At 36.0% G+C, this 24,898-nt stretch overlaps 4 protein-coding genes across 7 annotated transcripts; 3 read left to right on the top strand and 1 right to left on the bottom strand.

The window, feature by feature from the left end:
- The first annotated feature begins 4,673 nt into the window (after positions 1-4,673).
- On the top strand, positions 4,674-9,088 carry LOC140010388 (uncharacterized). Its single transcript, XM_072057199.1, has one exon. It carries the CDS (start codon positions 5,860-5,862, stop codon positions 8,695-8,697), a length of 2,838 nt encoding a protein of 945 aa, XP_071913300.1. The 5' UTR covers positions 4,674-5,859; the 3' UTR covers positions 8,698-9,088.
- A 977-nt stretch (positions 9,089-10,065) lies between these two features.
- Positions 10,066-15,418, bottom strand: LOC113700354 (uncharacterized). 4 transcript variants are annotated; one of them, XM_027220783.2, is made up of 11 exons: positions 14,928-15,418; positions 14,416-14,594; positions 14,112-14,334; positions 13,896-14,037; positions 13,623-13,823; positions 13,284-13,415; positions 13,001-13,129; positions 12,368-12,774; positions 11,962-12,178; positions 11,470-11,660; positions 10,066-10,805 (listed from the first exon to the last, which is right to left on the bottom strand). In XM_027220783.2, the coding sequence occupies exons 1-11, from the start codon at positions 15,290-15,292 to the stop codon at positions 10,628-10,630; spliced, it is 2,364 nt and encodes a 787-aa protein (XP_027076584.1). In that variant the 5' UTR covers positions 15,293-15,418; the 3' UTR covers positions 10,066-10,627. The 4 variants fall into 4 exon arrangements, with proteins under 4 accessions (XP_027076584.1, XP_027076585.1, XP_071913301.1 ...); XM_027220784.2 differs by having other exon boundaries at positions 10,066-10,627; XM_072057200.1 differs by having other exon boundaries at positions 10,625-10,805; positions 11,516-11,660.
- Positions 15,419-16,530: 1,112 nt separating this feature from the next.
- Positions 16,531-18,318, top strand: LOC113701666 (putative B3 domain-containing protein At5g66980). Its single transcript, XM_027222428.2, has 4 exons — positions 16,531-16,652; positions 16,865-17,243; positions 17,598-17,719; positions 17,837-18,318. The coding sequence occupies exons 1-4, from the start codon at positions 16,599-16,601 to the stop codon at positions 18,071-18,073; spliced, it is 792 nt and encodes a 263-aa protein (XP_027078229.1). The 5' UTR covers positions 16,531-16,598; the 3' UTR covers positions 18,074-18,318.
- Positions 18,319-21,896: 3,578 nt separating this feature from the next.
- LOC113701543 (B3 domain-containing protein REM5) lies at positions 21,897-24,036 on the top strand. Its single transcript, XM_027222257.2, has 4 exons — positions 21,897-22,100; positions 22,343-22,724; positions 23,303-23,406; positions 23,554-24,036. The coding sequence occupies exons 1-4, from the start codon at positions 22,032-22,034 to the stop codon at positions 23,794-23,796; spliced, it is 798 nt and encodes a 265-aa protein (XP_027078058.1). The 5' UTR covers positions 21,897-22,031; the 3' UTR covers positions 23,797-24,036.
- Positions 24,037-24,898: the final 862 nt, after the last annotated feature.

Below are 24,898 nucleotides of genomic sequence, written 5' to 3'. Positions count from 1 at the left end.
TTTTTCTCCCAGAAGTAAAAAGGGACATTATGGGTTCACCTCCCAAGGGAAAAGTAAAAGCCCATTAACTTTGAATAATATCATTCCAGCAGACAAACAACACGGATATGCAATCAATCAATTTCAGATTAAAATGAGTAACTGGAAATGGCTGAGCGCATTTGAGTTCCTCTTTTCTCTTGCAAAGCTACAATTTTGTTACCAATAAAAGTTACACAAAAAATTAGAAATATTTATATTTAAATAGCTCAGATCTTTTGCATTTTTATTCTTCGAGACGAGACGAGACGAGACGAGACGAGACGAGACGAGAAGAGTCATATATCTACTTAATGTGTAAGCCTAGGCTTCCTGAAATACTACCACGTACAGTTATTGTTTAAGATGTGGAAGCTCTTCCATCATTTATTTTATTATGCTCTTCCACCTCTATGGGTATGTTGAAATACAACTAAACCTTTTCAAGAGAACCCCAAAACAAAAACACAAAAAAAAAAAAGCGAGATAATTATGTACCTCCAAAACTAGGAGAAAGTTAACTGTGGTGAGCAAATTAATTAGGGATTAATGGCGGCATGATGATGATGTTTAATGTTTGATCAAGCTCATACTTGCAGAGATTAATCTATCTCCGGCCAAACAGTACAAATGACGAAGAAATCAGATGGATAATGGCCGGCATTGAACGGACGTTATATGCTATCTAGTTCATGTACGGGGTAGCCTTTTATCATCTCTCAGTTCTCCATACGAAAAACGATGGGTTTGGCCTTTTCATGATCTTTACGTCCTGGGTGAATGCCCTGTTGCTCTTCCCGCCGTCCGTTGCCGTTGCTTTCCAACCGTCATAGGATGCTACTGCCACGAAAAAGATTGCATTTGCATGCATCTTCAAACCCGCAAAATTCCACCCAAAATTAATACCACTACAGTGCAGACAGATTCCATTCGAGGTGTTGGAATTGGAAGCTACGGCCGTGGAACTTCTTGTGGAAACAAAATGGTCATCTCTTCATTCAGTAGAGCGTCTGCAGATGTTGAAGCTTCGCATAATTATCTCTTCGTTTCAATCATTTTCCTCTACGCAACCAGAGTTAATTAACTGGACGTATTTTCTGATTTAAATCTTTTCTACTACCTTCTCAAGTAAAATAATTAAAAAAAAAAATAGCACATGATGGTGTTATTAATTATAATCAACAAATTCGAAATGCTGATTTCAAAGAAACACAATAATGCAACTTCAAAGGAGAATCATTCATACTTTAGTCGTACCACATGTGGTTAGCATACGATAAAAAAAAATATTTTAATGCATCCGGAAAAGAACTTATTCATTTTTTACTTCAAGTGAAATTTTTTTTTTTTAAAAAAAGGAAAAATAACAACTTGACTTTTTAGAGTTTCACAGTTCACTACTCTTTTTAAACAAGGCCAAAGGCCAAGTTGGTTGACTCGGGAACTCAACTTACGTAGATAATTCATGATTTCTTTTTAGGTTAAAAAATATATATATTAGTATATTCACCATCACATAATAAGGACAACATGGGAAAAAGTTTTGAGGCCGCAGCATTAAATATGGCTGTTATTTATTATTATTATTATTTTGGTATTGGGTCCAAAGTTTATACCTACCTGGTCTAGTAATTGGTGCTGACTAAAGTTGGTTGAGTTTGACCTACTGTCCTTCACTTTTAGTAATTCTCTTGACCTTTTCTAACGGGAAGTTAGAAATTTAATTTTTATAAATTTAGATTTCAGAAAAAAAATTAAAAGCCGGTAATTTTTGAGATCCTCTCAGAAATTTATAAACCCAAATTCAATCCCCCCAGAACCGATGTGGATGCCAGATTCAATTGAATTTTAGAAATTATTATCACTACTTAGAAGATATATATAACTATATATATATATATATATATATATATATATAGTATGAGATAGCTGATCAGCAGTCTTCATACTATAAACAGCTTCAACTACTGCTAGTCTACTACTACAAAATAAATGCATATCCTAATTGATGTGGCCAATGGGCCACAAAAAATTTATCTTTAAAATAATTGGCCATTAGAGAGATGCGTAAGTGCAAGTCAAGCGATCTCGAATCCCTTAACTTGCATTAAAAAAAAAAACAGATTTCAAATTGTGACCAAGTCTAAATAAATTTGGATGACATTCAAGAACAACTAAGATAATCAAGTGAAGCACTAGTAGTGAGTATTTTCCTGGCAATACAAGAAGTTGCAATGGAGGGAAAAAAGGACAAAAAGGAAAAGAGGGTATGTAGAAAGATTGCATTCCCAACCTTTAATTAAAGTCGATAACAGAAGGTCTATTAACAATCAAAAGTAAACAATTGCAGTCAATTAGCCATTTCTCCTACTTCTTCCTGCCAACAATTTTTGGGGTTTTGTGCCATAGACCACCAATTCACCACCTACTGATATCAGGGCAAGGAATCCAAAGGAACAGAGCAGTAGAAAAATGATCCTTATGCTTGCAACTCAGAGGACGAGTGGCTAGTGCGTTCAATACAATCAAGTACTAATAAACGAGTGTTTCCACAAAGGATTGAGGTGGTTACTTTTCTTTGCTAGTAGTGTAAATTAGTAATATGATCCCTCAACGAAAAAGGAAAAATTTGAAGGAAAAAAAAGAAAGGAAATAAGAAAGGCCACTAATGATCATAAAATTGTGCTTGGTGGCTGTGTGGGACCGGCTTGGTCATATTCTCAACTGTGTTTCCATTAATATCTTTCCTTCCGATAATTGACCCGGTCTTCCAATGTCTGATATGGGGATTTGGTGATGGGACTCTTAGGGTTAGAGCCAATCGACGGTACGAGCTGATTGTTGTTGCGTTGCACTTCCTCGCTAACCAACTTGTGTCATTATCCTGAACCGAAACTTAAACAGGAAAGGATAATTAGGGTTTTTTTGGGGGGTTATATTTCTTTTAAAATCATTCAAAAAACCTCCCTCATATTTTATTGAAATGAATTTTTTCGTCTTTGATTTTTTTAAAATATTAACTTTAGATCTCTTACAAATTCACAAGTTAACAAATTTCGGCATCAACCTAATCACTTTTTAGCCTGAAATCACAAAATGATCCGTATGCAGTCTTTTTTTTTTTTTTTTATGTATAAAAAAGATAAGGTCTTGCTTTTTAGTGACAAAGATGAATATAAATTGGATCAAATCTTTATGTTTTTAAGGAAAACGAATCCGAATAAGGTAATTTGTTTAACTACAAATGAGATCTCTTAAAACGTTTACTTTACATTTCTTACAAATTCAAGTTAATGAAATTTGGTATCAACTTAAATTTGAGGTAGTGTGGAGTGTGAATTGTTTAAAAATGAAACTTCATGATGCAAAGCGGTTAAAATTAAAATTTAGAGCGTAAAGCAAAAAAAAAAAAAAAAGAGAGCGAATCAAGTCCGACGGTGCAACGTGGAGTTTATCCTGAATTTCTAAGATGGAATTGGCAAAGTTTTAGTGATACAGTACTGCCCCTTCTAAAACCCAGCCATGATGAATTATCTTATCACCCCACCTACCTTACCTAGCTAGTGCTGCCCTTGATAATCATATGCACACATAAAAGGATTTTGATAAATCGGTAAACCGGTAATGATTTCGGAAAAAAAAAAAAGGCAATGAGAAAGAAAAAGGGGCCATAGAAAGTTATGAATACTACTTCTACTTACATACAAGTGTTCTGTATCCAACAATCCATGCATTTATTGCATTGAATCAATTATTGCTTCCCCCTTTTCTTTTTTTTGTCTTTTTAACTGTTTTTTTTTTTGGTAATCACTAGACGTCAACTTGAGGCAAATGCTTTATTGGATGGTCCCAATGGAGACCCAAAATTTTTAAAAAAAAAAAGGCTTAATACATGGGTTTCTTTTTTTTTTAAAAAAAAATGGGGTAAGATAACTAATGGAACATGACGTTGCTAAGACTTTATAATCTATTTTGATCAAAATTGTGATGTGTTGTATGTATCTCACAATTATGAGTTACACGTAACATCATATAGAAACAAAAAAAAAAAAAAAAAAGAAGGAACTCGAGATTGTAAAATTTTAACTTAATCCAAATGAGTTTGTTTGGACAAAGAAAGTTTGCAAGATTTATTTCAGATTTTGTTTTGCTTACATCACACACACAATTCCCAATCACCTTTTTATCTCATATACATCACATCACAAAAAATGCTACAGTAACTGGATCAAATAAATCATCCAAATAAATTCTTATCCAAACTCAATGATCTTGGCTTAATTTACTTCCCCCATCCCCCCGTTATAACAAACAGCTTATGGTATTTTAATTTAATTTATCTATGTCTTATTTTCCTATTAAATTTATTCTCAATGGAATTTGCACAAAACGGAAAGAGCGAGTAGCATTGTAGTACAAGCGGTATTGTCGGACGGACCTTGGAGATTGGGGGGCTAAACTGCACAAAACAGCTTTTACAAGCTTAGCAAAAAAAGCCAGCTGATTGGCGTTTGACTTTCGGCTCAAACTGTGCGTTAGAGAAGAGGGGTCGTACTAGGTCCCACCAAGCACAGAAAACTTGTTTATTGCTGCCACTTGATTAAAAATTTCGATTAATTAGCAAAACAAAATTATAATATTGTCTGGCTGTAACGGAGGAGCACTTGGTGGTGCATTGAAAGTCAATGTGAATTGTCCCAGTTTTACGAACAAATAAACGAGGAAAGGCGAGCGTTTTATTGCATTATGCACTTTGGGATGCCCACGTCTAAAGCCAGATAGGGTCAATGACAAAGAGAGATAAGTGCACAGCAGCACAGTGGGGGGAGGTAATCAATAGGGGTATGTTTTTTGATTCACAAGTCACAGCCGTAGCAAATGTGCATTTGCTGGGAGAAAGGTCTGCTCTTAGTAATTGGCTTCCAGGAAAGAAATAAAGAGAGAGAAAGCTAAGGGGGGAGAGAGAGAGAGCGAGCGAGATACCTTCGAGCTGCTTTCAGGGGGTTCAAGCAACCTTGAGCTTTAAGGGGGGATGGTATTTTCTTCTTAAATTGTCTAGTTCTGCAGTGCTGGTGCAATATTAGCAGTACTAGTAGTTTTCTGCAATATTCACTAGCAGTGTCTTTTCTGGTGTCTGTTCTTTACCATTTCTTGTGGGATCTGGATTTAAGGCTCTGGGCTTCTTTGGTTTTCCTCTACTCCATGGCTAGTTTTACTTTGATTTTAATTGTTTGACTATTTTTAGATGTGGGTTTTTTCATAAAGACTGAATCTTTGAATCTTCGGTCTTGAATTTTTACTCTGGTTGTTCAATTTTCTTTCCTTTTCTCGTCTTTTCTAGCCATTCTTGGAAAGTCAGTACTTTTAAAATAGTCTACTATCTTCACTGGATTCACTGATTAAACCTTAAATTCTGTGGGTATCACTTATCCTCTTTCCTTGTATATCTTAGTTTCCAATTGTATTGTCTGAACGATTTTCGGCGGAGGTCAAATCTAGGGTTTCTTGATCTGATACTTTTCTCATTTTCCTCAATTCTTTTCTGCAAAGTCTGGACTTCTCGTTTGAATTATTTGCTAAAGCCAATGCTTAGCTTCTTTCCCTCCTTAAGACAGGGAATTTGATTTCGGAAAGCAAAGGTTTTGATTCCTGGAAGCTTTTTAGCTTGATGACTTTTGCTTTTTCTTGAAATTAGGTTTGAACTCGAGCCTTTTTCTTTGGAGTTTGCTGGTTGATGGGCTAAACTTACCCTTTTATTCTGGTGACTCATTTATTTGATTACTGTTTTCTGGTTTTCTCCTAAGCTTCAGAGAGGGGAAAAAAAAAAAAGAAGAAGCTTTGATGCATCTTTCACTATGGAAGCCAATATCTCACTGTGCTGCTCTGATTTTGGATAAGAAGAGCAGAAGAAAAGAGGGGTCTAGTCACTCAACGGAGGAAATTAAGAGAAATCCATCAATTTTGAGGAAATTGCAAGAGCACAAGCTTAGGGAGGCTCTTGAGGAAGCTTCCGAGGATGGGTCTCTTGTTAAATCTCAGGATATGGACTCAGAGTCGATGGCAAATCAAGACGAGGGCTTGGGCCGATCGCGGTCCCTTGCAAGGCTACATGCTCAGAAAGAATTTCTGAGAGCCACTGCTCTTGCTGCTGAGCGTATCTTTGAAGCGGAGGACACCATTCCAGACCTTGAGGAAACATATTCAAAGTTTGTCACCATGTATCCCAAGTACCAGTCGTCAGGGAGGATTGATGAGCTGAGGTCAGATGAGTACTCTCACCTTTCTGGCTCTATTCCTAAAGTGTGTCTTGATTACTGTGGATTTGGGTTATTTTCATTCCTTCAAACTGTGCATTATTGGGAGTCATCTACATTTAGCCTGTCTGAGATTACTGCTAATCTGAGCAATCATGCTTTGTATGGTGGTGCTGAAAAGGGTACTGTGGAATATGATATAAAGGCCAGAATAATGGATTATTTGAACATTCCTGAGCATGAGTATGGTCTTGTTTTTACTGTTAGCCGAGGATCAGCTTTTAAACTGCTAGCTGAGTCCTATCCTTTTCATACAAACAAAAGGTTGTTGACGATGTTTGATCATGAAAGTCAGTCAGTGAATTGGATGGCTCAAAGTGCCAGAGAGAAAGGTGCTAAAGTTCATAGTGCCTGGTTTAAATGGCCAACCCTTAAACTCTGCTCAACTGATCTAAGAAAGCAAATTTCTAATAAAAAGAGGAGGAAGAAAGATTCAGCAGTTGGTCTTTTTGTCTTCCCTGTCCAGTCTCGAGTTACTGGCGCAAAGTACTCTTACCAGTGGATGGCACTGGCTCAGCAGAACAACTGGCATGTCTTACTCGATGCTGGAGCTTTGGGTCCAAAAGACATGGATTCTCTTGGACTATCTCTATTTCGGCCTGATTTCATCATAACATCCTTTTACCGGGTATTTGGGTACGACCCAACTGGATTTGGATGCCTCCTGATCAAGAAATCTGTGATGGGAAGCCTACAGAATCAGTCAGGCCATGCCGGGTCTGGCATAGTGAAAATTACTCCCATTTTCCCTCTATATCTGAGTGATTCAATTGATGGTTTTCCTGGATTGATTGAGGATGATGAAGTTGGTGAGAATGGTGAAACTAAAACTGAAACTCGTCCAGGATCTCAGTTGCCTGCTTTTTCGGGTGCATTCACTTCTGCCCAGGTAAGGGATGTATTTGAGACTGAGATGGAACATGATAACAGTTCTGACAGGGATGGCGCGAGCACCATATTTGAAGAAACTGAGAGTATTTCCATTGGGGAGGTAATGAAAAGTCCAGTTTTTAGTGAAGATGAATCCTCTGATAATTCCCTCTGGATTGATCTGGGTCAGAGTCCTTTGGGTTCAGATAATGCTGGTCAATTGAACAAACAAAAGGTGGCCTCTCCAGCACCACCATCTTGGTTTGCTGGCGGGAAGAATAATAAGAGGCTGTCACCAAAACTGGCAAAGACACTGAACAGCCCCATGTATGATCAAGAGGCAACCCCAGGGCACACTGAGGACCACATGCTGTCATTTGATGCTGCTGTTCGATCTGTGTCTCAGGAATTTGACCATGTACAGGAGAATTCTGGTGAAGAGCAGTCAAACGAAAGAAATGTTAATCTTAGAGAAAGCAGAAAAGCTCCTGGTAATCGCCATATTCAGGAAATTGAAGAAGAACCTGAAACCTTGGAAGCAGTTCGGATGTTAAATTCTGCTGTCAAGGGATCTAATCTTAGAAACTCAGATTCTCTTTCTCAGTCACGAATCCTTGAGAATGGTTCAGCTGCTGCACTGTGTGCCGAGCCAAAAGAGAGTGCTATAAGGAGGGAGACAGAAGGTGAATTCAGATTACTTGAAAGGAGAGAAGGAAACAGATACGCTGGCGGCAGATTTTTTGGCATCGAGGAGATTGAGCAGCCTGGAAGCAGGGGAAGAAGAGTATCCTTTAGCATGGAAGACGCCCATAAATCACGTCTCAGCCATACTATGGAGGCAGGAGAGCTATCTGCCACAAGCCTGGATGATGAGGAGTACGTTAGCGATGGGGAGTATGGTGATGGCCAAGACTCCGATAGAAGAGAACCTGAGATAATATGCCGGCATCTTGATCACATAAATATGTTGGGACTCAATAAGACCACCCTTAGACTACGGTTTCTCATCAATTGGCTGGTAACATCATTGCTCCAACTAAGAATACCTGGTCCAAATGGGGAGGATAATCTTCCCCTTGTCCACATTTATGGGCCAAAAATCAAATATGAAAGAGGTGCAGCTGTTGCATTTAATGTGAAAGACCGGAACAGGGGCTTAATCAGTCCTGAAGTTGTACAGAAGCTCGCAGAGTCACATGGCATCTCTCTTGGTGTGGGTATTCTTAGTCATATTCGGATATTAGATAGCCCAAAGCAGCAACGTGGTGCTTTCAACCTGGAAGATACCACACTCTGCAAGCCAATGGAGAATGGCAGGCATGATGTTAGAAGCGGGTTCATCAGGGTTGAAGTTGTCACTGCCTCTCTTGGCTTTCTAACTAATTTTGATGATGTTTACAAGTTGTGGGCTTTTGTGGCTAAGTTTCTCAACCCCGCATTTATTAAAGAAGGTGGCCTTCCAACTGTGATGGAAGATGCAGAAGCACAAGGCTGAATGCTACAAATGAGCTTTTGCTGACCTTGCCTTGGGGTGGGGCGAGATCTAAGAGATGTGATTGCCTAAACTGGGCTAAATCTCTGAGACTGCAAATATCCAGATGCAAGAGCGAGGAAGAGAACTGAGAGATTTTGCTGGATTTTTTCACCCCTTTGCGCCGCCATTATGCTGCAATCTGGGTATATTTGTTCATTCGTGGTTTTTCTTGGTTAAAACTGTCATATTTTACCTCGTTGAGTTTCTTGTAGAGTTTAGCATTAGAAATTTGTATCATCTGAGGTTGTAGTTATGACCTAAAGCAGATATACCAACTGACATTTGGCTCGTGACCAAATTGTTCTCTATTGTATGTTGTTGAGATTATATTTTTGCTTGCTTGGCTCTTCAATGTCCTGTTCGGATGTTGCACTAGTTTCTTAGCTTTTTTCAGTAGCTGAGATGAAGAAGCGACGCACTTGGTTCCTTTTGGTTTACTTATTAGTATTATTTTTATTTTACGTATTTGCTTGTTTGGAGGATTGTTACAATAAAACCAGCGATACTTCGGTCGGTCCAATGTGTTGTAACGTATCCGGTCCAATTTCAACGGTGGAATTCGTCAAAACAGGACAAGAAGAAGTGGACAAGTTGTTTACGAACCATTTAAGGTTGTCACAAGCCTATCATCTCATAAATTTGATCGGTTGCTAATGTCAAACTCATCCTCAACAGGACTTAGATTAGCTTCCCTGGTCTTAGCTCTTGTCCTGATTCAATCTTTGTTTTCCTTCTTGATAACGAGCTTCTATCACTTTCGGTAAAATGACTCCATCAACTGCACGCTTTTTAACTCCATCCGTAGCTCGGTCATTAGTCTGACAGCATGTTGCAGAATAACGTTGGGCACAAAGTACAACAAACCATGCATGGATGTTGCGATTCATTGTTCCCGCGTCTTCGGAGGAATAAGTCCCAAGACACGGAAGAATTAGAGAATAAAAACTCAGGGGAGAGCTGATAATTTAAGGCGATTGGACATTTGCGCTTTCCTTCGGTTTTATTACTAGCAATTATTGCTGTTGGGCCACACCCATGGGGTTTTGTTTGCCATGAACACTCAACTCATGCAGATAAATACACACACATCTGTGATTGCTCATCCTTTTGGGTTGAAAACTTTTTCCGATTTCGAGATTTTGTAGATTATGCCATCCCCACAAAGTTGGTGTTGAAGAAGACACAACAGCTTTTAAAATCTTTCGTTTTTTTTTTTTTTTTTTTGGAGAAATTTATTCGGCGCAATACGGAATCCTGATCGTATATCAGGCCCATGCTCGCTAAGCTTCTGCAAAAGGTACGTAGCCCGATAAAGTGCCGGAGGAGCAATTACAAAAGCCTTTCTTTTTCTCGGATCAAGTTTTAGCACTATAAAGTAGTGCTGTGCTCAGTGCTCAAGGAGCAACATTTTGACAAAAAGTCTGCAATGCCTTTTATCGGATTAGCAAACCCAAAAAAGTAACTTTACATGGTAGTTGCCCAAGGCATTTATAATTCAACTGCTAATGGAAAAAGTAGCAACCAGGCTCGAGATTTCTTAGATTTACCGATTTACCCGTCCGGGTCATCAACATATCAATAGCGGTCAAGAACCAGCTATGCCAAACAGAAAAGCGAAGCAGCCAGCAACTGATGTTAACCTAATTCATCGTTCATATGAACCAAGTAGCTCGACTGGATCTCAGCAGCATCAGAAAGGCTAACGCCCACCTGGAACGAAGAGCACGGATTGGACACAGCCTGAACTTTGTGTCTTCGAATGTAGTCGTCGTAATAATAGAATACCACGACGGTTTGCATGTATCCACTTGCTATGCACGCCCCAGTTGACTCGACCTTCCTTCTGATTGCACAGGTCAAGGAACAGAGGTGCTGTGTTCAAGAAGCATCCCTACAGATCCATCATTTTCATAAGAAAAGCAGTCTCTAAAGCAGACTCCTTGCAATGCAAGTATCTATTTTCCTCGACTATATCTGTTGTCAAGTTGAGCAGTATTGGGCGTTTAGGATCATAAATAGAGTTTTCACGCACTAGTGCAACCCATTTTGCTGCTTCCCAAACTCCAAACCTGGAAAGGGGGAAAAAATTTTTTTTATCTCGTCTACAACCATGACACCAAAAGATGAAGAACTTCAGTCCTAGGCAATTTGTTAGCAGCACACAAAATTACCCCATGTCCAAGCTGCCGTGGTGCACCCTATCACGAGTGCCAATTGTTCAATGTGTCCCTTTTCAGAATAATTAACCCAACTTAGTCACCAAAATACTCCATCTGATATAACTAGACTCAAAACTATTTATATTGCTGTTCATCTGATTTCTTAACATTACCATGACTATGCTATCAAAACTTGTAGAACTCATGCAATAAAAATGTACTGGCTTTGGATAATTTCCCCGCTATAGTCGACAAATTAATACTCAGAAAATATCCTCTACGACAATTCTATCCACATGTAACAGCACCCTTACCAAATTCACAAAGCTGTGATTTCCTACTTCTAATATAACCAGAGAAAAAATATGGAAACTGGCATGTTTAATTGGGATGGACAATTAGCAAACCGTTAACCTCTCATGAACTGCTTTTACTTATATATTATTTCAAAATGTTTTCAGTCCCCCAGATCGGCAGTTTTTTAGCATGAAGTTTTCGACACACTGGACTCGTTATCCCAATGTGAGAATAATAGTTATACAGATAGCCAGAAAATGACAGGTGTTGGAGTTACCGGGTATTGAATGAAGAGGTCACTAAAACAGATGGGTAGTGAACACCTTTCTGTATGTTATCATAAGGAGAATAAGCACGCATAGCCTGAAAATCTTCAACATCTCCCGGGTACCCAAATTCTTCATAATCAACAGGTGTAAGTGGTAAAATGGGATAGAGAAGGGTATTGGTTGGATCCAAAAATGGAACCTAATCAAGAAAGACAAGAGGACAAATTTCTTCAGAAAGGAGAATAAGCACCTCTTTATGCTTTCTAATTCATTGTGGAGAAAGCAGAACAGCTAAATAAAGAGAAGGATGCGCTGAATCTTTTTAGCAAAATGATTAGCTCTTCAAAGAAGAAATGCACAACAAATTTAACAGAAAATTGGTTAAATTTGAAAATCACTTAAGGCGCCTCTTGGTAGAGCATAGTCAAAAGACAACTCAAGGCATCAACTAAAAGGAAAGGGCAAGGAAGTAATAAAGTCATTAAGTGCTCTAGGATCACCTTCAAAACTGCAGCACGAAATAAATCAGGACAAGAATTAATTGCAGCAGCAACCAACAATCCTCCAGCACTATATCCCCAACCAGAAAGCTTATTTTCTTGCACAATCTTGTTGTCAACCAGAAATTTCGCACAGCAGATATAATCGCGAATGGAATTTATCTTGTTTGAGCGCTGGCCATCATGATGCCATTTTTTACCAAAGCCACCGCCACCTCTGGACATAAAGGCAATAAACAGAGAATCAAAGCTAGAGATTTATGGCTAATTAGGAAACAGAATTGAAATTCCAATCCTTACACCCCAAATATTTGTAATTTTATAAGGATATTTTTAAGAATACCTTACTGCATGTAAACACAAGTTAAAAATGGATATAAACTTTCAAATGATTTGATGCACGCACCTAACATCAGCATATGCAATCACCCAACCACGATCAAGAAGGCTTTTTAACTCATTGCGCCATCTTTTATCAAGTATCTCTCCATAAGCTCCATGGCCATGGAGCAGGCCAGGACTCTGATCCTCTTTCCTTCTATGATGTGAATACACTATGGTTAAAGGAACAACAACTCCATCATCAGATGGAACACTGTACTGATCACAACCATAATATTCAACAAGGTCATTCCATGGATTATCATTTGCAATATTGACTTCATCTACCCTGGACAAAGGTGACTTCTCACCCCTGCTACCAGATGATGCTGACCCATACAAAACACGTGTTCTTTCATGCAGCAAATTCTGCTGTTGAACAATATTCCATTTCCCATTTGACAAATCATAATCAACTACAGCATCGGGCATCTACAAGAAGAAATTCCAAACCAAGTTATCAATATTCAGTATAGAGAAAAGCAGCAGTACAAAGTTGATTTGATTGACTTGGCACTTTTAGGCATAAAACTCTTCCCTCCTATTGTTTGGAGATTAACAGCAATAAATCAGTGCCAGTGACCCATTTATTGCCAGGTACATGACTTGTTTTCAAATGAAAACCAGCATTACCACTAATTAACAAATGACCACATACCACAGGTGAGGATATCGTAAAGCGCATGGTTGACGAAAGGTAATCATAATTTGGTCCAGGCGATATTTGAGTAACATTACTTGGAAGTGGCAAAAATTGTGGATAAAGCTCTTTGAGATGAAAAGATCCCTGTCACATGAACAATGAATTGATAAGAAAGCATGCTTATTCATGACAAACAAGTAGAATCTACACATGATACCAAGAAACTCAAAGCATGGGTGAAAGAGTTTTTCCACAACATGGTCAATTTTTCAAATTTCAACCTTAACTAGTATATTACCTTGCCACTAGGCAGAGGAAGAGAAACTGAACAGAGTTTAAACACCCTATTTTCTCTTACAATTAGTGCCAAATGTGAGTAACTAAAGTCAACATCTTCAACAATCAACTCATCGTCATCAGCAAAGACACTCTGCATCAGATCAAACAATAAAAAAAATGGCCTTGATTTATGAAGATAAGGATGAGTAGGAATTCAAAGATAATTGCAGAACCGCTCAAAAAGAAAGTACTACTCAATATAGCAAAGCAACATCATAAAGTAAAATAGAAGACAATGCTTCAAAAAGTGTCTATAGATGCATAACAAAAGCATGTTTATGACATAAGACATTTCAACCTCCCATTTTCTGAGACTTGGTGAAGGATCAACAGGACTACGCAGGAGATAGTGGTTATCAACAGGCTGGCCCTCTTTGGCAGCATCAGTAAAGAGGTAAAGAAAACCTTGATGGTGCTCAACCATGCAGTGGGCTCGTGTCTCACACTCCCAAACTAGAGTCATGCCAGATAAGGGATCAGCTGCATTTATTAGAAAGATCTAAAAATCGGTCACAGATAGAGAAACTGGTTGACCAGGAAATAAATGATAACCGAGCATATAAGACAATACCTTTGAAGATGTGGTTGAGAATGTATTCACAGTCACAAACTGAAAATCCTTGGTATGTCTTATATTTACATAAACATTTTCTTGAGGATCCTCTAAAAGCAGAATGTCATCTTCATCCGATCCAACCATGCTACAATATAGCCTGTCAAGAAATCCAAAACAAAGGTGACTTCATGCTACACATCCAACACACACACACACACATGAATTACCAACCTGTAAGGCCTCTTATCATGATTGGTTACAACATATAGCAATGCTTGTCCATTTTTAGCCCAAGCTATATTTGAAACTCGATCAGCCTGAGGCTTGCTACAAAGTGTACCAAAATTCAAGTCCCTCACAGATAATTTAAAGTAGTCATTGTCCTTGTCATACATAGTGTATGCCAGATAGCGATGGTCAGGTGAAACTTCTGACAATTCCTCATAAGCATAACCTATTAACATGTCATCAGAGTCAAAGACAGGCTGAACCAAACAATCGAATAATATCAAAAGCAAGCAGGCAAAAAACAAACCCCCGAATCTTTCAGCTTCCTGGTTATAATCAAGCAACTTCTGCTCAATTCTCTGCCCAGAGGTGAAATCAAACCCGGCTGATGGAGATTTGTGAGAAATAAACTCTTCATTTAAGCTAGCTAATCTTCGACATAACACTGGATACTGCTTCCCTTCTTCTGCTCGTCTGTAGTACAACCTGCATCAACCAAAATTCCCTCCAATCCATAATGTAAATGGAAAAATCTTTAGACTATAATCCTAAGTCACGCCTAAAATACTCCACTATTGGAATCAACTTTCTTCCCAGCCCCCCCCCCTTCTTCCTCTCTCGTGGGATTTCGCTTTGAGGGAAAAACCATCATATGAACGAATCTGCAAGAAATATGCATCAGGACCTAAAGCCTGCTGAATTCTCTCAGTTTTCTTAATCGCTAAACCAAATTGGGGGAAGAAAATCAAAACCACTATGAACATTCTTTTCTTGAAATTCTGGAAATAGAAAAAATTAAGGAAAATGTTGAAATTTTACCAGGGTCCCCAGCGGAGCGGAGGAGTGGAGAGGTCAAATGAAAAGCGAGAGGCCATTTCAGACTGGAGTTTCGACTGGAGGCGTTCAGTATCGGACATGACGGCCTCAATATACTTCTCTTCTTGCTCCATGTAGACGTCCATGTGGCGCATGGCTACCTTATCATTCAACTGTGACATCCAGCTATACGGGTCCTCCCATGACTCCCCATGGAGGCTAAATTTTGCTGGTTTTTTGGGAGGTTTTGGTGGTGAAGGTGGGGCAGGTGGTGGCTGAGGCTTCTGGGGTTTGTAGTGTGCACGTTGGATGAGGGGTTTAGGATGGTTGCAGTAGCGCCGGCGGAGGGTGACCAGGAGGTGTCGCATGGCACGGTGCTGCAGCGGGACTTTTCTGACAGGGTTCAGGGTTCTAGTCGAACAGTCGGACTTGAACTCACAGACACAGCCTCACGACTTAGTCAGGAAAAGCGTCACATTTAAGTCGTGCATCGAGCGTTAGATATCCCGTTCATGCTTTGTCCTTTGTTAGTAATTTGGGTAGAACGATCGATTGGGTCGGGCAAGACGGATCTTGGCCTGCTAAAATCACAAAAACTAGAGCTGGGCCTAGAATGAAGATAAGCCTAATTAAGTTCATCAGCGCAAAATAATAATAATAATAAGAAAAAAAAAGGAAATACTGATTCTAATTTTGTAAGCTAGAAATTAACAATCAGTGTTGTGATTCTAATGTTTTAAGCTCGAAATTAATCATCAGTGTTGTTGTACTTTGTTTTCTTTTGACATTTAGTTTAATTGATTTTAACCGAAAAGCATATTAAATTTTCATGTACACTTGTTTTCAAAATTATTAAACCAATAAATCTTTCAATTTAAACAGTGTTTTCGAGGACAAATTGTAGCAGCTTTTGATTCAAGAACAATAATTGTTAGTGTCATAGTGTTCCTCCTATGGAACTGATTGATGGAATAAAATCCAAGCTTAACAGTTAGTGTTACTTTGATTAGGTTATTTTAGAATTTAATATGCAAAGTATAGTTATTTTTAGTATTCATTTTATACTGTTACTCGAACTAACGCAAAATTAAGTCGGGGAATAGTATACATAAGATATGGTGTTCTTTTTATTTTAGATAAATCATATTATGGAAAGTGCTACAAATTACAACAAAAAAAAATCCAAAACGCAATTCAAATGGAAAGCAACATGATCTTGAGTTCGAGGATGAATGAATGTTAAGCCTTAAAAAACATTTAAAAAAATATTACTTATAAAGCATCTCGAAAATGACTTCAAAACAACATAAAACGAACCGATGAGAAAACCTTATAAACCCATTTTTGTGGTGTAGGATATATTAGAGCACGGTTGTGGTTGTTTACTGTTTTTAAATGTTAGTCTGCTAATATTTGTTAAGAGCTAAATTTAAAATCAGTACAGAGCTTTAAAAAAAAAAACAGTATAATTTAAAAAAAAATTAATAAAATTGGGGAATCCATCTCGGCACCTTTTTTGTCTTGACACCGAGTCCACGGTGGCACGCACTTTTGCATTTTGTAGCCAAATGTCCTGCATGCAACGGCCCTTTACTTAAATGAGTTTTAGACCGCAAATTGCGTGAAAGGACGGAAGGGCAAAAGAAAGGAGCCCCGCCTCTGGCTCTGGCTGCCATGGACTTCCCTTCATTCTTCAAAGTCCTAGTCCATGATTCCAAGTCCATACTCGTAAGTAATAAGTTCCATTTCATGTATATGTCTATGAGAGGGGGAAGAAAGGATTGATGACTCATCAATGAATGTGACTGTATAATTGCATTTTATGTTTTTTTTTTCCGGTTCTGATAATTTCTTATTTGAGCTGCATGCACTGACTAACTGTCTGAGATGTAATAATATATAATGCATTGCATGCTGTGTATGATATGTCCTCCTTGCAGCGTATACCGACTCTTTTTGTGAGTAGATTCGAAGAAATATTGCCTCAGCATGCCCTGCTTAAGACCAAATCTGGAGAAACGTGGCCCGTAAAGATTGTGCGCATTGATGAGCGCTACTGCTTCACAGATGGCTGGCCGAAATTTGTGAATGATCTTAAGCTGGAAATCGGCGATCTTCTGGTGTTTTGGCTCATCATCGAGGCAAGATCCAGCTTCAAAGTTGCAATTTATGGAATCAGAGGGTGCGAAAAAGAGTTTAATTCAGCAGCTACAAACCATTGTCCCATCAAAGTTGAACAAGCTGAATCTACTGAATTGGACCTGAGAAGTATTCGCATTTTACAACCTAAGCCGTCTGATACCGGTACCACCACCTACGGTTTGCTCTTTTAACTTTTGTTTTGCATTTTCTGTTTTTCTGAGTCTGCAGTCTGCGGGTCGAGTTTGTGAATTATCTATCCCTTGTCAGGCAAGTATGTATAGGATGCTGTTACAAAGGAATTGCGTCCTGATTCAGTTAACTAAGTCCCAATTTCATCGATCTTCTGGAACTATATATCCTGCTGCACTTGTTTACTATTTTGAATGCATAGCATACGAGTGCTTGGTACACTCCCAGTAACAGTACTAGCTATTGAGTTTGGTCATTTCTAGTTTCTCCATCAAGTGGGAAAAGGAAAGGAAAGTAAAGTAGTATTGCTGAATCCCAATAAAGTGCTTTTCTTTTGAATAGATGCAAAAAGGAGAAAACTAAAAAGGAATGAGAATCCTAGCTGTGGTGCTCAGAAATCTTTTAATTCAGTGGAAGATAGACGCTTCACCAAGGTTATGGCTAAACATCATCGATACAGATTGGTAAGTAAGAGCGCCTTGAACCCAAAAGGGAAATTAAACTGAAGAAGATTTTTTACATGGGCATTGGTGGGCTTGCCTTGTTAATTTGAATGGTTTAATTTCTTGTGTGAATTTAAGCATGTTCCGCTGCTGTTTGCTGAGAAAACTGGACTAATGGGCAAGACACAGGTGGAGCTGCGATATCAGAACGGGTGGTCAACCAATGTGGTACTAAAACAGTCTACGAAACCTCACATGCTGGACATGTGTGCAGGCTGGCCTGAATTCCGAAAAAAGAATAGGCTACTGTGTGGGAAAAAGTGTGCATTTGAGTACGTTCCGGAGACTGGTAGCATCCAAGTTCAGCTGCTTTAGGAACAAAATTAGCCAGCAGCCTGTTCAATGCATCTATTGTGTTATAATTCATATGTGGTTAGCAATCTTCATAAGGTGGCATAGTAAGTTTTTCACTGTTTTATGACAGTTCACGGTTAACGCCATGCAGGTTTTGTAGTTTCGAACATCCAAGGACAGGTCTTAATTACCATGGCTCAGTGCTCTTGGCAAAATTTCTGTCCAGGTCTTTTGCTTGTAATAATACATGTGCAATTATCGTCTAACCCGTTTATGTAGAAGGAGAACTGATCTTTGAAGGTGGGATTAGTTTTTGGTCCTGCTTAAAGCAAACACCGTGTAAAGAAACTGATTTCACCCATGGGACTTGTCCAGCGAACACTGATAAATCTCTGCACGCAGGCTAACAGGGACAGGGTCCAAATCCTCCTCCCTATCTCCCTCTCGTTCCACCTTTATCTGAAGTACTCCCATTGATTCTGGTTTTTCTTAAGCAGAAAGGATATGACCATTAATTGTGTCATTGTCCATTTCAAACTGAAAAATCTGATTTTAGCAAATAAATTTGTATAATTTTTTGTACTTAGAAGTTTTCAAGGCAAAAATACTCGACCAACTCAGAGGTTGGGGGATTTGGAGTGTATTTTTTTTGGGGGGGGGGGGGGGGGTTGCAAATGATCCATGATATAAGAGTAAAGCATACTAAATGCAAAATGAAAATTTTAATAGATTATAATTGGGAATAAGAAAATTTTAAAAATAAAGATAAAGTATAAAAAAAATGTGAAAATTAGACTTATATGGTTTTATTTATTATCACATTTATAATCGTGGTTGAAATTTTTTTCCACTTGTATGACAGTTGATTTTTTTTTTGTCTTTGATTTTCTATGTTATATATATATATATATATATATAGTGCTATTTTGTTTGCTATTTTAAAGTTATAGTAATCAAAGAAAAAAAGGTGATTTGTTATAAGAAATTTGATTAAAAGAAATTTAACGTTTTCGTAATTGTTATTAAAAATAGTACTAATCTTATGATAAAATAGGTACTAGTAATATACCTTTATAAGAAAATTAATTGTTAGATTGGTATGGTATACTTTCCAAAAAATAAAATAAATTAATAAAAAGGATTAAAGTGATATAATTTTAGTTATCAACTAAAATTAAAAAAAGAATTAGCAAAAAAAAAATGCTGACCGTACAATGTAGCATTTTACACAAAGGAAAAAACTGTCAAATCAAAGTCAACCCAAGAGCGACCGTATTACTAAGAAGTTGCTTACGTGTAAAAAGTTATTCCAAAAAAAAGAGTAAAAGAAATCAATCACAAATCTCGATAACCTGGGGAGGAGAATGTAGAGGAGACTAAATCACCACCGATCCATATAAGTGCTTACACATTTGCTAACTAACGATGGGTCCATTTGGATTCTTGTTTTTGAACTTGTTTTTGAAAAATTGTTTTTCACGATTCAAATGCTACAGTAAATGTGTATTTCAAAAACAACTCCAAAAACACCATATCCAAACAATATATCAAAAATAACTCCAAATACATATTTAATATGTTTATTTCAATTTATATATTTCAATTATGTATAGGATATATATATATTATATTAATTTAAATATATTTATTTATACATATTATAAATATTTTATTTTATATAAAAAATATTTTTATATATTTATATAAAAATTATATATTATATATATTATAAATGTGTTATTATACACTTATATAAATGTTATATATTATATATATTTAATATATACATAATATATATTATATATATTGAACATTTATAAAAATGTACATTTAAACATAATATATATATTTATGTATATTTATAATATACACTTATATTATGTATTATATATAATATAATACATTTATACATTTATATTAATATACATAATATTAATTATAAATTTATACATAATATTAATAAATTAATAAATTTATATTTATTACATTAATACATTTATGCATAGTATTAATATATATTTATAATATATTAATTTATACATTTATATAATATTCATTTATAATTTATACACATTTATAATAATATACATTTATACATTTATAAATATATTTATATTATGTATTATATATAATATAATACATTTATATATTTATTTATAAATATAATATATTATAAATAAATATAATACACTTATTTAATTATATATAATATATAAATTTATTTATAAATATAATACACTTATTTATTTATACATAATATATAAATATATTTATTTATAAATATTTATAATTGTATTATAAATGCATAAATGTATATAAATATAAAAACATAAAAATTATAAATTATAAATTATAATATACATTTATATAATATTCATTTATAATTTATACACATTTATAATAATATACATTTATACATTTATAAATATATTTATGTTATGTATTATATATAATATAATACACTTATAATACATTTATATATTTATTTATAAATATAATATATAATAAATAAATAAATCTAATACACTTATTTATTTATATATAATATATAAATTTATTTATATATATAATACACTTACTTATTTATAATAATATATAAATATATTTATTCATAAATATCTAAATATATTTATTTATAAATATTTATAATTGTATTATAAATGCATAAACGTATATAAATATAAAAACATAAAAATTATAAATTATAAATTATAATATACATTTATACAATATTCATTTATAATTTATATATTTATAGTAATATACATTTAAACATTTATATATAAATATATGAATATATTTATTTATAAAAGTATAAATATATTTATTTATAAATATTTAAATATATTTATTTATAAATATTTATAAATGTATTATAAATGCATAAATGTATATAAATATAAAAATTATAAATTATAAATTATAAATTATACATTTATATAATATTTATTTATACATTTATACATTTATATATTTATATTATGTATTATATATAATATAATACATTTATATATTTTTATATGAATATATTTATTTATAAATATTTATAAATGTATAATTGTATATTGTTATAAAAATTTAAAAATTATACATTATAAAAATACTCGAAAATATGTTTTAAAAATACATCTAAAAATAATCCATAAAACATCTACAGTAAAAGTTTTTTATATAATTTTTTAAAAACAACCCCAAAAACAACTAATCCAAACGGACTTGTATTTGAAAAACGAAATGCTACAGTTCTGTTTTTGAAAAATAACCCCAAAAACAGCTAATCCAAACGGACCCGATATTTTCAGGAAAGTCTGAATTGTTTGGAAAGCCATTTTTCAAAGAAAAACTATTATCTTTTTTATAAATATATTTTTTAATTATTTTTTTATTTTACATGTATCAAATCGTTACAATAATTTTTTTTTATGAAAGAATCTAAAAAAATGAAAGCCAAACATGACCTAGAATACGGGTAAGAAAATTTGATCCTTAACGCAAGTAGAGCTTTAGTTCACTTGAGATCCTCGGTGACATGTTTTCTATACCAATTCAATGTCACCAATAGTGTTGTGCCAAGTGTCTTGTTATTATTTACACTTTAATTTTCTAATAATTCAACTTGGCTTGGTTTAATACAAGTTTAAATAATAACATGACACTTGACGCAAAACTATTGATGGTATTGGATTGACATAGAAAACATGTCATCGAGGATCTCAAGTGGCTTTAGAGCTCTTTTCGTGACCCACTTGGTTTTGCGGGCTGAGCTTACGTCCACGGCTATACGCACTCTACCGTAAAACTGACAAGGGCACGAGTCCCCAGCAAATGGAGCGCAGCGGTGATAGACCGGGCAAAGTTTTTTCATGCTCGTGAGGCTAAACCCATCTAGCTTTGGTTCCCCATTCCACAAACTAGAGTGCCATTTTCGTCAAGGACAAAGCCTAAGAAGACAGAGTGCGAAGTGTGAAGAGAAGTGATCATGACAAGTAAGGCTAAGGCATCGCCTTCCTTCTTTAAAGTCCTCGTCCCTGGCTTTTACTCCAAGCTCGTAAGTAAAAATGCTGCTATAATAACTGCATACCTACTTTTATCTCTTTTGGTCGGGCATTTATGTGTGCATCTGCATGACTAACACCTGGCAGATTGCGTTTGTCAACTTCACTTGCCATTAAATACTGTACTGTTGCTCAAGGGAGATTGTTGACTCAAATTTTCGTACGTTTAATTTAAGTCTAGTAAGTATTTGCTATCCGTTGGGAGTATGATGCATTAAGTATTATTGTGCTGCAGAGTATGCCGCCGCTTTTCTGGAAGACATTTGAACATCTGTTGGCTGAAAGTGCCCTGCTTCAGATTAAATCTGGAGAAACATGGTCCGTAAAGATTGAGCGAATTGGTGAGCAATACTTTTTCACTGATGGCTGGCCAAAGTTCGTGAAAGATCATGGCCTGAAAATGGGCGAGTTTCTTGTGTTTTGGCTTGTGCTTGGCAAAAACAATAGTACTACTATCTTCGAAGTTGCAATGTATGGAACCACTGGGTGCGATAAAGATTTGAATCCATCAGCCCCGATCCATGATCCACGTCATTTTTTGCCTCAATTGGTTGATCAACCAAACCCGGAGATCAATCGCAATCCACTTACTCAGCCATCCAAAAGTGCAGTCCAGGGTAATTAGCTTCTTTTTAATTCTAAAAAATGGGTTCTTTCACCCACCCTTCACCTGTTCTTGCCCTTTTCCTTTTAGGGTCCTTTGCTGATAAGCTTGGATTTTGGGTTTTTTTTTTCACCCGCTTTCGGTTGCAATTGATATTCTCCAACAACCCCACCAAAAGAAACAAAAAAAAAAAAGAGGAGTAAAGAATGCTAGTATACATTAAGACAGACTGGTCAATTTTGGTACTGTATGTTATGAGAGTGCTAAAAGAATGCTCCCCCTTTCAAGGATTTAAAGCCATTTAAATGCAAAATATTAAAATCTACAATTGCTTTTTTTTTTTTTTTTTAACCCCACTAGAAGATGGAAATCTTGTACCGTTCATTCCAACTTATGGTCTGTTTGGATCGTGAATTATTAGAGATATTTTTACTGTAGCACTTTTTGTGATGTGATGTATGTGAGATAAAAAGGTAATTGGGAAGGTAAAAAGGTGCATTGAAAATTGTAACGATGATGTAAGCAAATAAATTTTGAGAAATAAAGTCCAATCCAAACAAAGCCTTAATTACTCTATAATGCACCATGCAGGTTCAAGGAAGAGAAAATCAAAGAAGATTCGGTATGACAAGGGATCTCTAGATGCTGGCAAGTACTATACCAAGGTTTTGGCGAATTATCACCGATATAGAATGGTAAATTAATTTTTCTATCCACATAAAAAAAAAAGGAATAAAATTCACAAGGCGGTAAACCACTTTTTGCCTGAATATTAGTTGCTATATTTTGCTTAAGGTTGTAGTTTTGTCTGAACTTTTATCGTAATTAATATTTATTATTAGAACGTAAAGATGCCATTTGCTAAGAAGCATGGACTCGTAAACAAGTCAGAAGTGATGCTGCAAAATACGAATGGAGCATCTTGGCGTGTTGAACTGCGGCTCTACGATAACGATATGCTATACATGTGCAAAGGGTGGACTGATTTCCTGGAAAATAATGCACTAGAGTTGGGACAGGAGTATGCCTTTGAGTTCATTCCTGAAACTGATAGCATCCGGGTTCAGCCGTTCAAGAAACGTTAGTCCAATACTACTCCCCATTCCCCAACAGCTTCCTGTCCCTAACCACAGTAGAGTTGTGTGCTTGTATTTGGAAGTTGATAAGTAGCTTTTGTCGTTCTGATATTAAAGGCTAAAGCCTTTGCCGGTGGTTAGTTACTCCGAGTTTGTGCTAATTAAATATCTGTCAACTCTTCCTTGTAATTTTGGTCTGATCGACCTTTCAAAAAAGATGAAAAAAAAAAAACAAATTGGTCTGATCAACACAGGAGGATGTTTTGCAGCCGCACGCACCTCGTGTATCGTCGTCTCCTTGTGGAATGGAATCAACTACAAAGCCGGTTTGGAGTCATATCTAAATGACTGGCCGAAAATAAATTCAACAGGGATTACCTGCGTTAGCAACCCTCCTTTACCAAGTCAGCCATTGGCTGAAGCATAAACTGCAAGTCTCGTTGTAGGTTGGGAATTTAGACATTTGTACCTCCAATAAAATTCAAAAGTTGCAGCAGTGCATTTCTTTGAGAGTAAAAGGCTCGAGGAACCCTTAAACTATCAACCTTGTCAAGTTTTGGACTTCGATCTAATTTTTTTTGTCTCCGTGAGCTCTTAAACAATAAAAAATATATAGTTTAAATGCTTCAGATCATCTTATGTGCGAGTCAAGCCGGAAGCAAACGGCATTATTGTCCAATCATAATTGAAGTATCAAGAAAAGTGCATCTCTCTCTTTCTCTAGCTAATGATTTCATCTACAGGTTTACGTAATAGTTGAAGTAGCAGAGAAGCTGGATTTTTTTTATTATTATTACTCAAAACATCTATAGTTATTTTATCATCCACCAAATCCAGGCAATCAACATCAATGGCTTGTTCCTTTTTTTTTTTTTTTGAGTTCAAAAGCTTAAAGCGAGCTGCAAAAGAAAGACAACAATTCCACTTGTCTGCTTACAACTTCAATGCTTGCAAAACATGAAGAGATCCAAAAATTCACCGATAGCCCATAGTGCTTCCTGAGTTAGATTGTTAATTAGGAGTAGAAGAAGAGGATAGCATCTCCATGAGCTTCTTGTCCGTCTTTCCATGGCCACATCCCAAACGTCGTTATCAATGTGTTTCGGCCAGC

Source organism: Coffea arabica, chromosome 7c, assembly GCF_036785885.1.
Source record: "Coffea arabica cultivar ET-39 chromosome 7c, Coffea Arabica ET-39 HiFi, whole genome shotgun sequence".
Classification (NCBI taxonomy): Eukaryota; Viridiplantae; Streptophyta; class Magnoliopsida; order Gentianales; family Rubiaceae; genus Coffea; species Coffea arabica.
The sequence above is the reverse complement of the archived record's forward strand: the minus strand, read 5'-3'. Positions and strand labels throughout refer to the sequence as shown.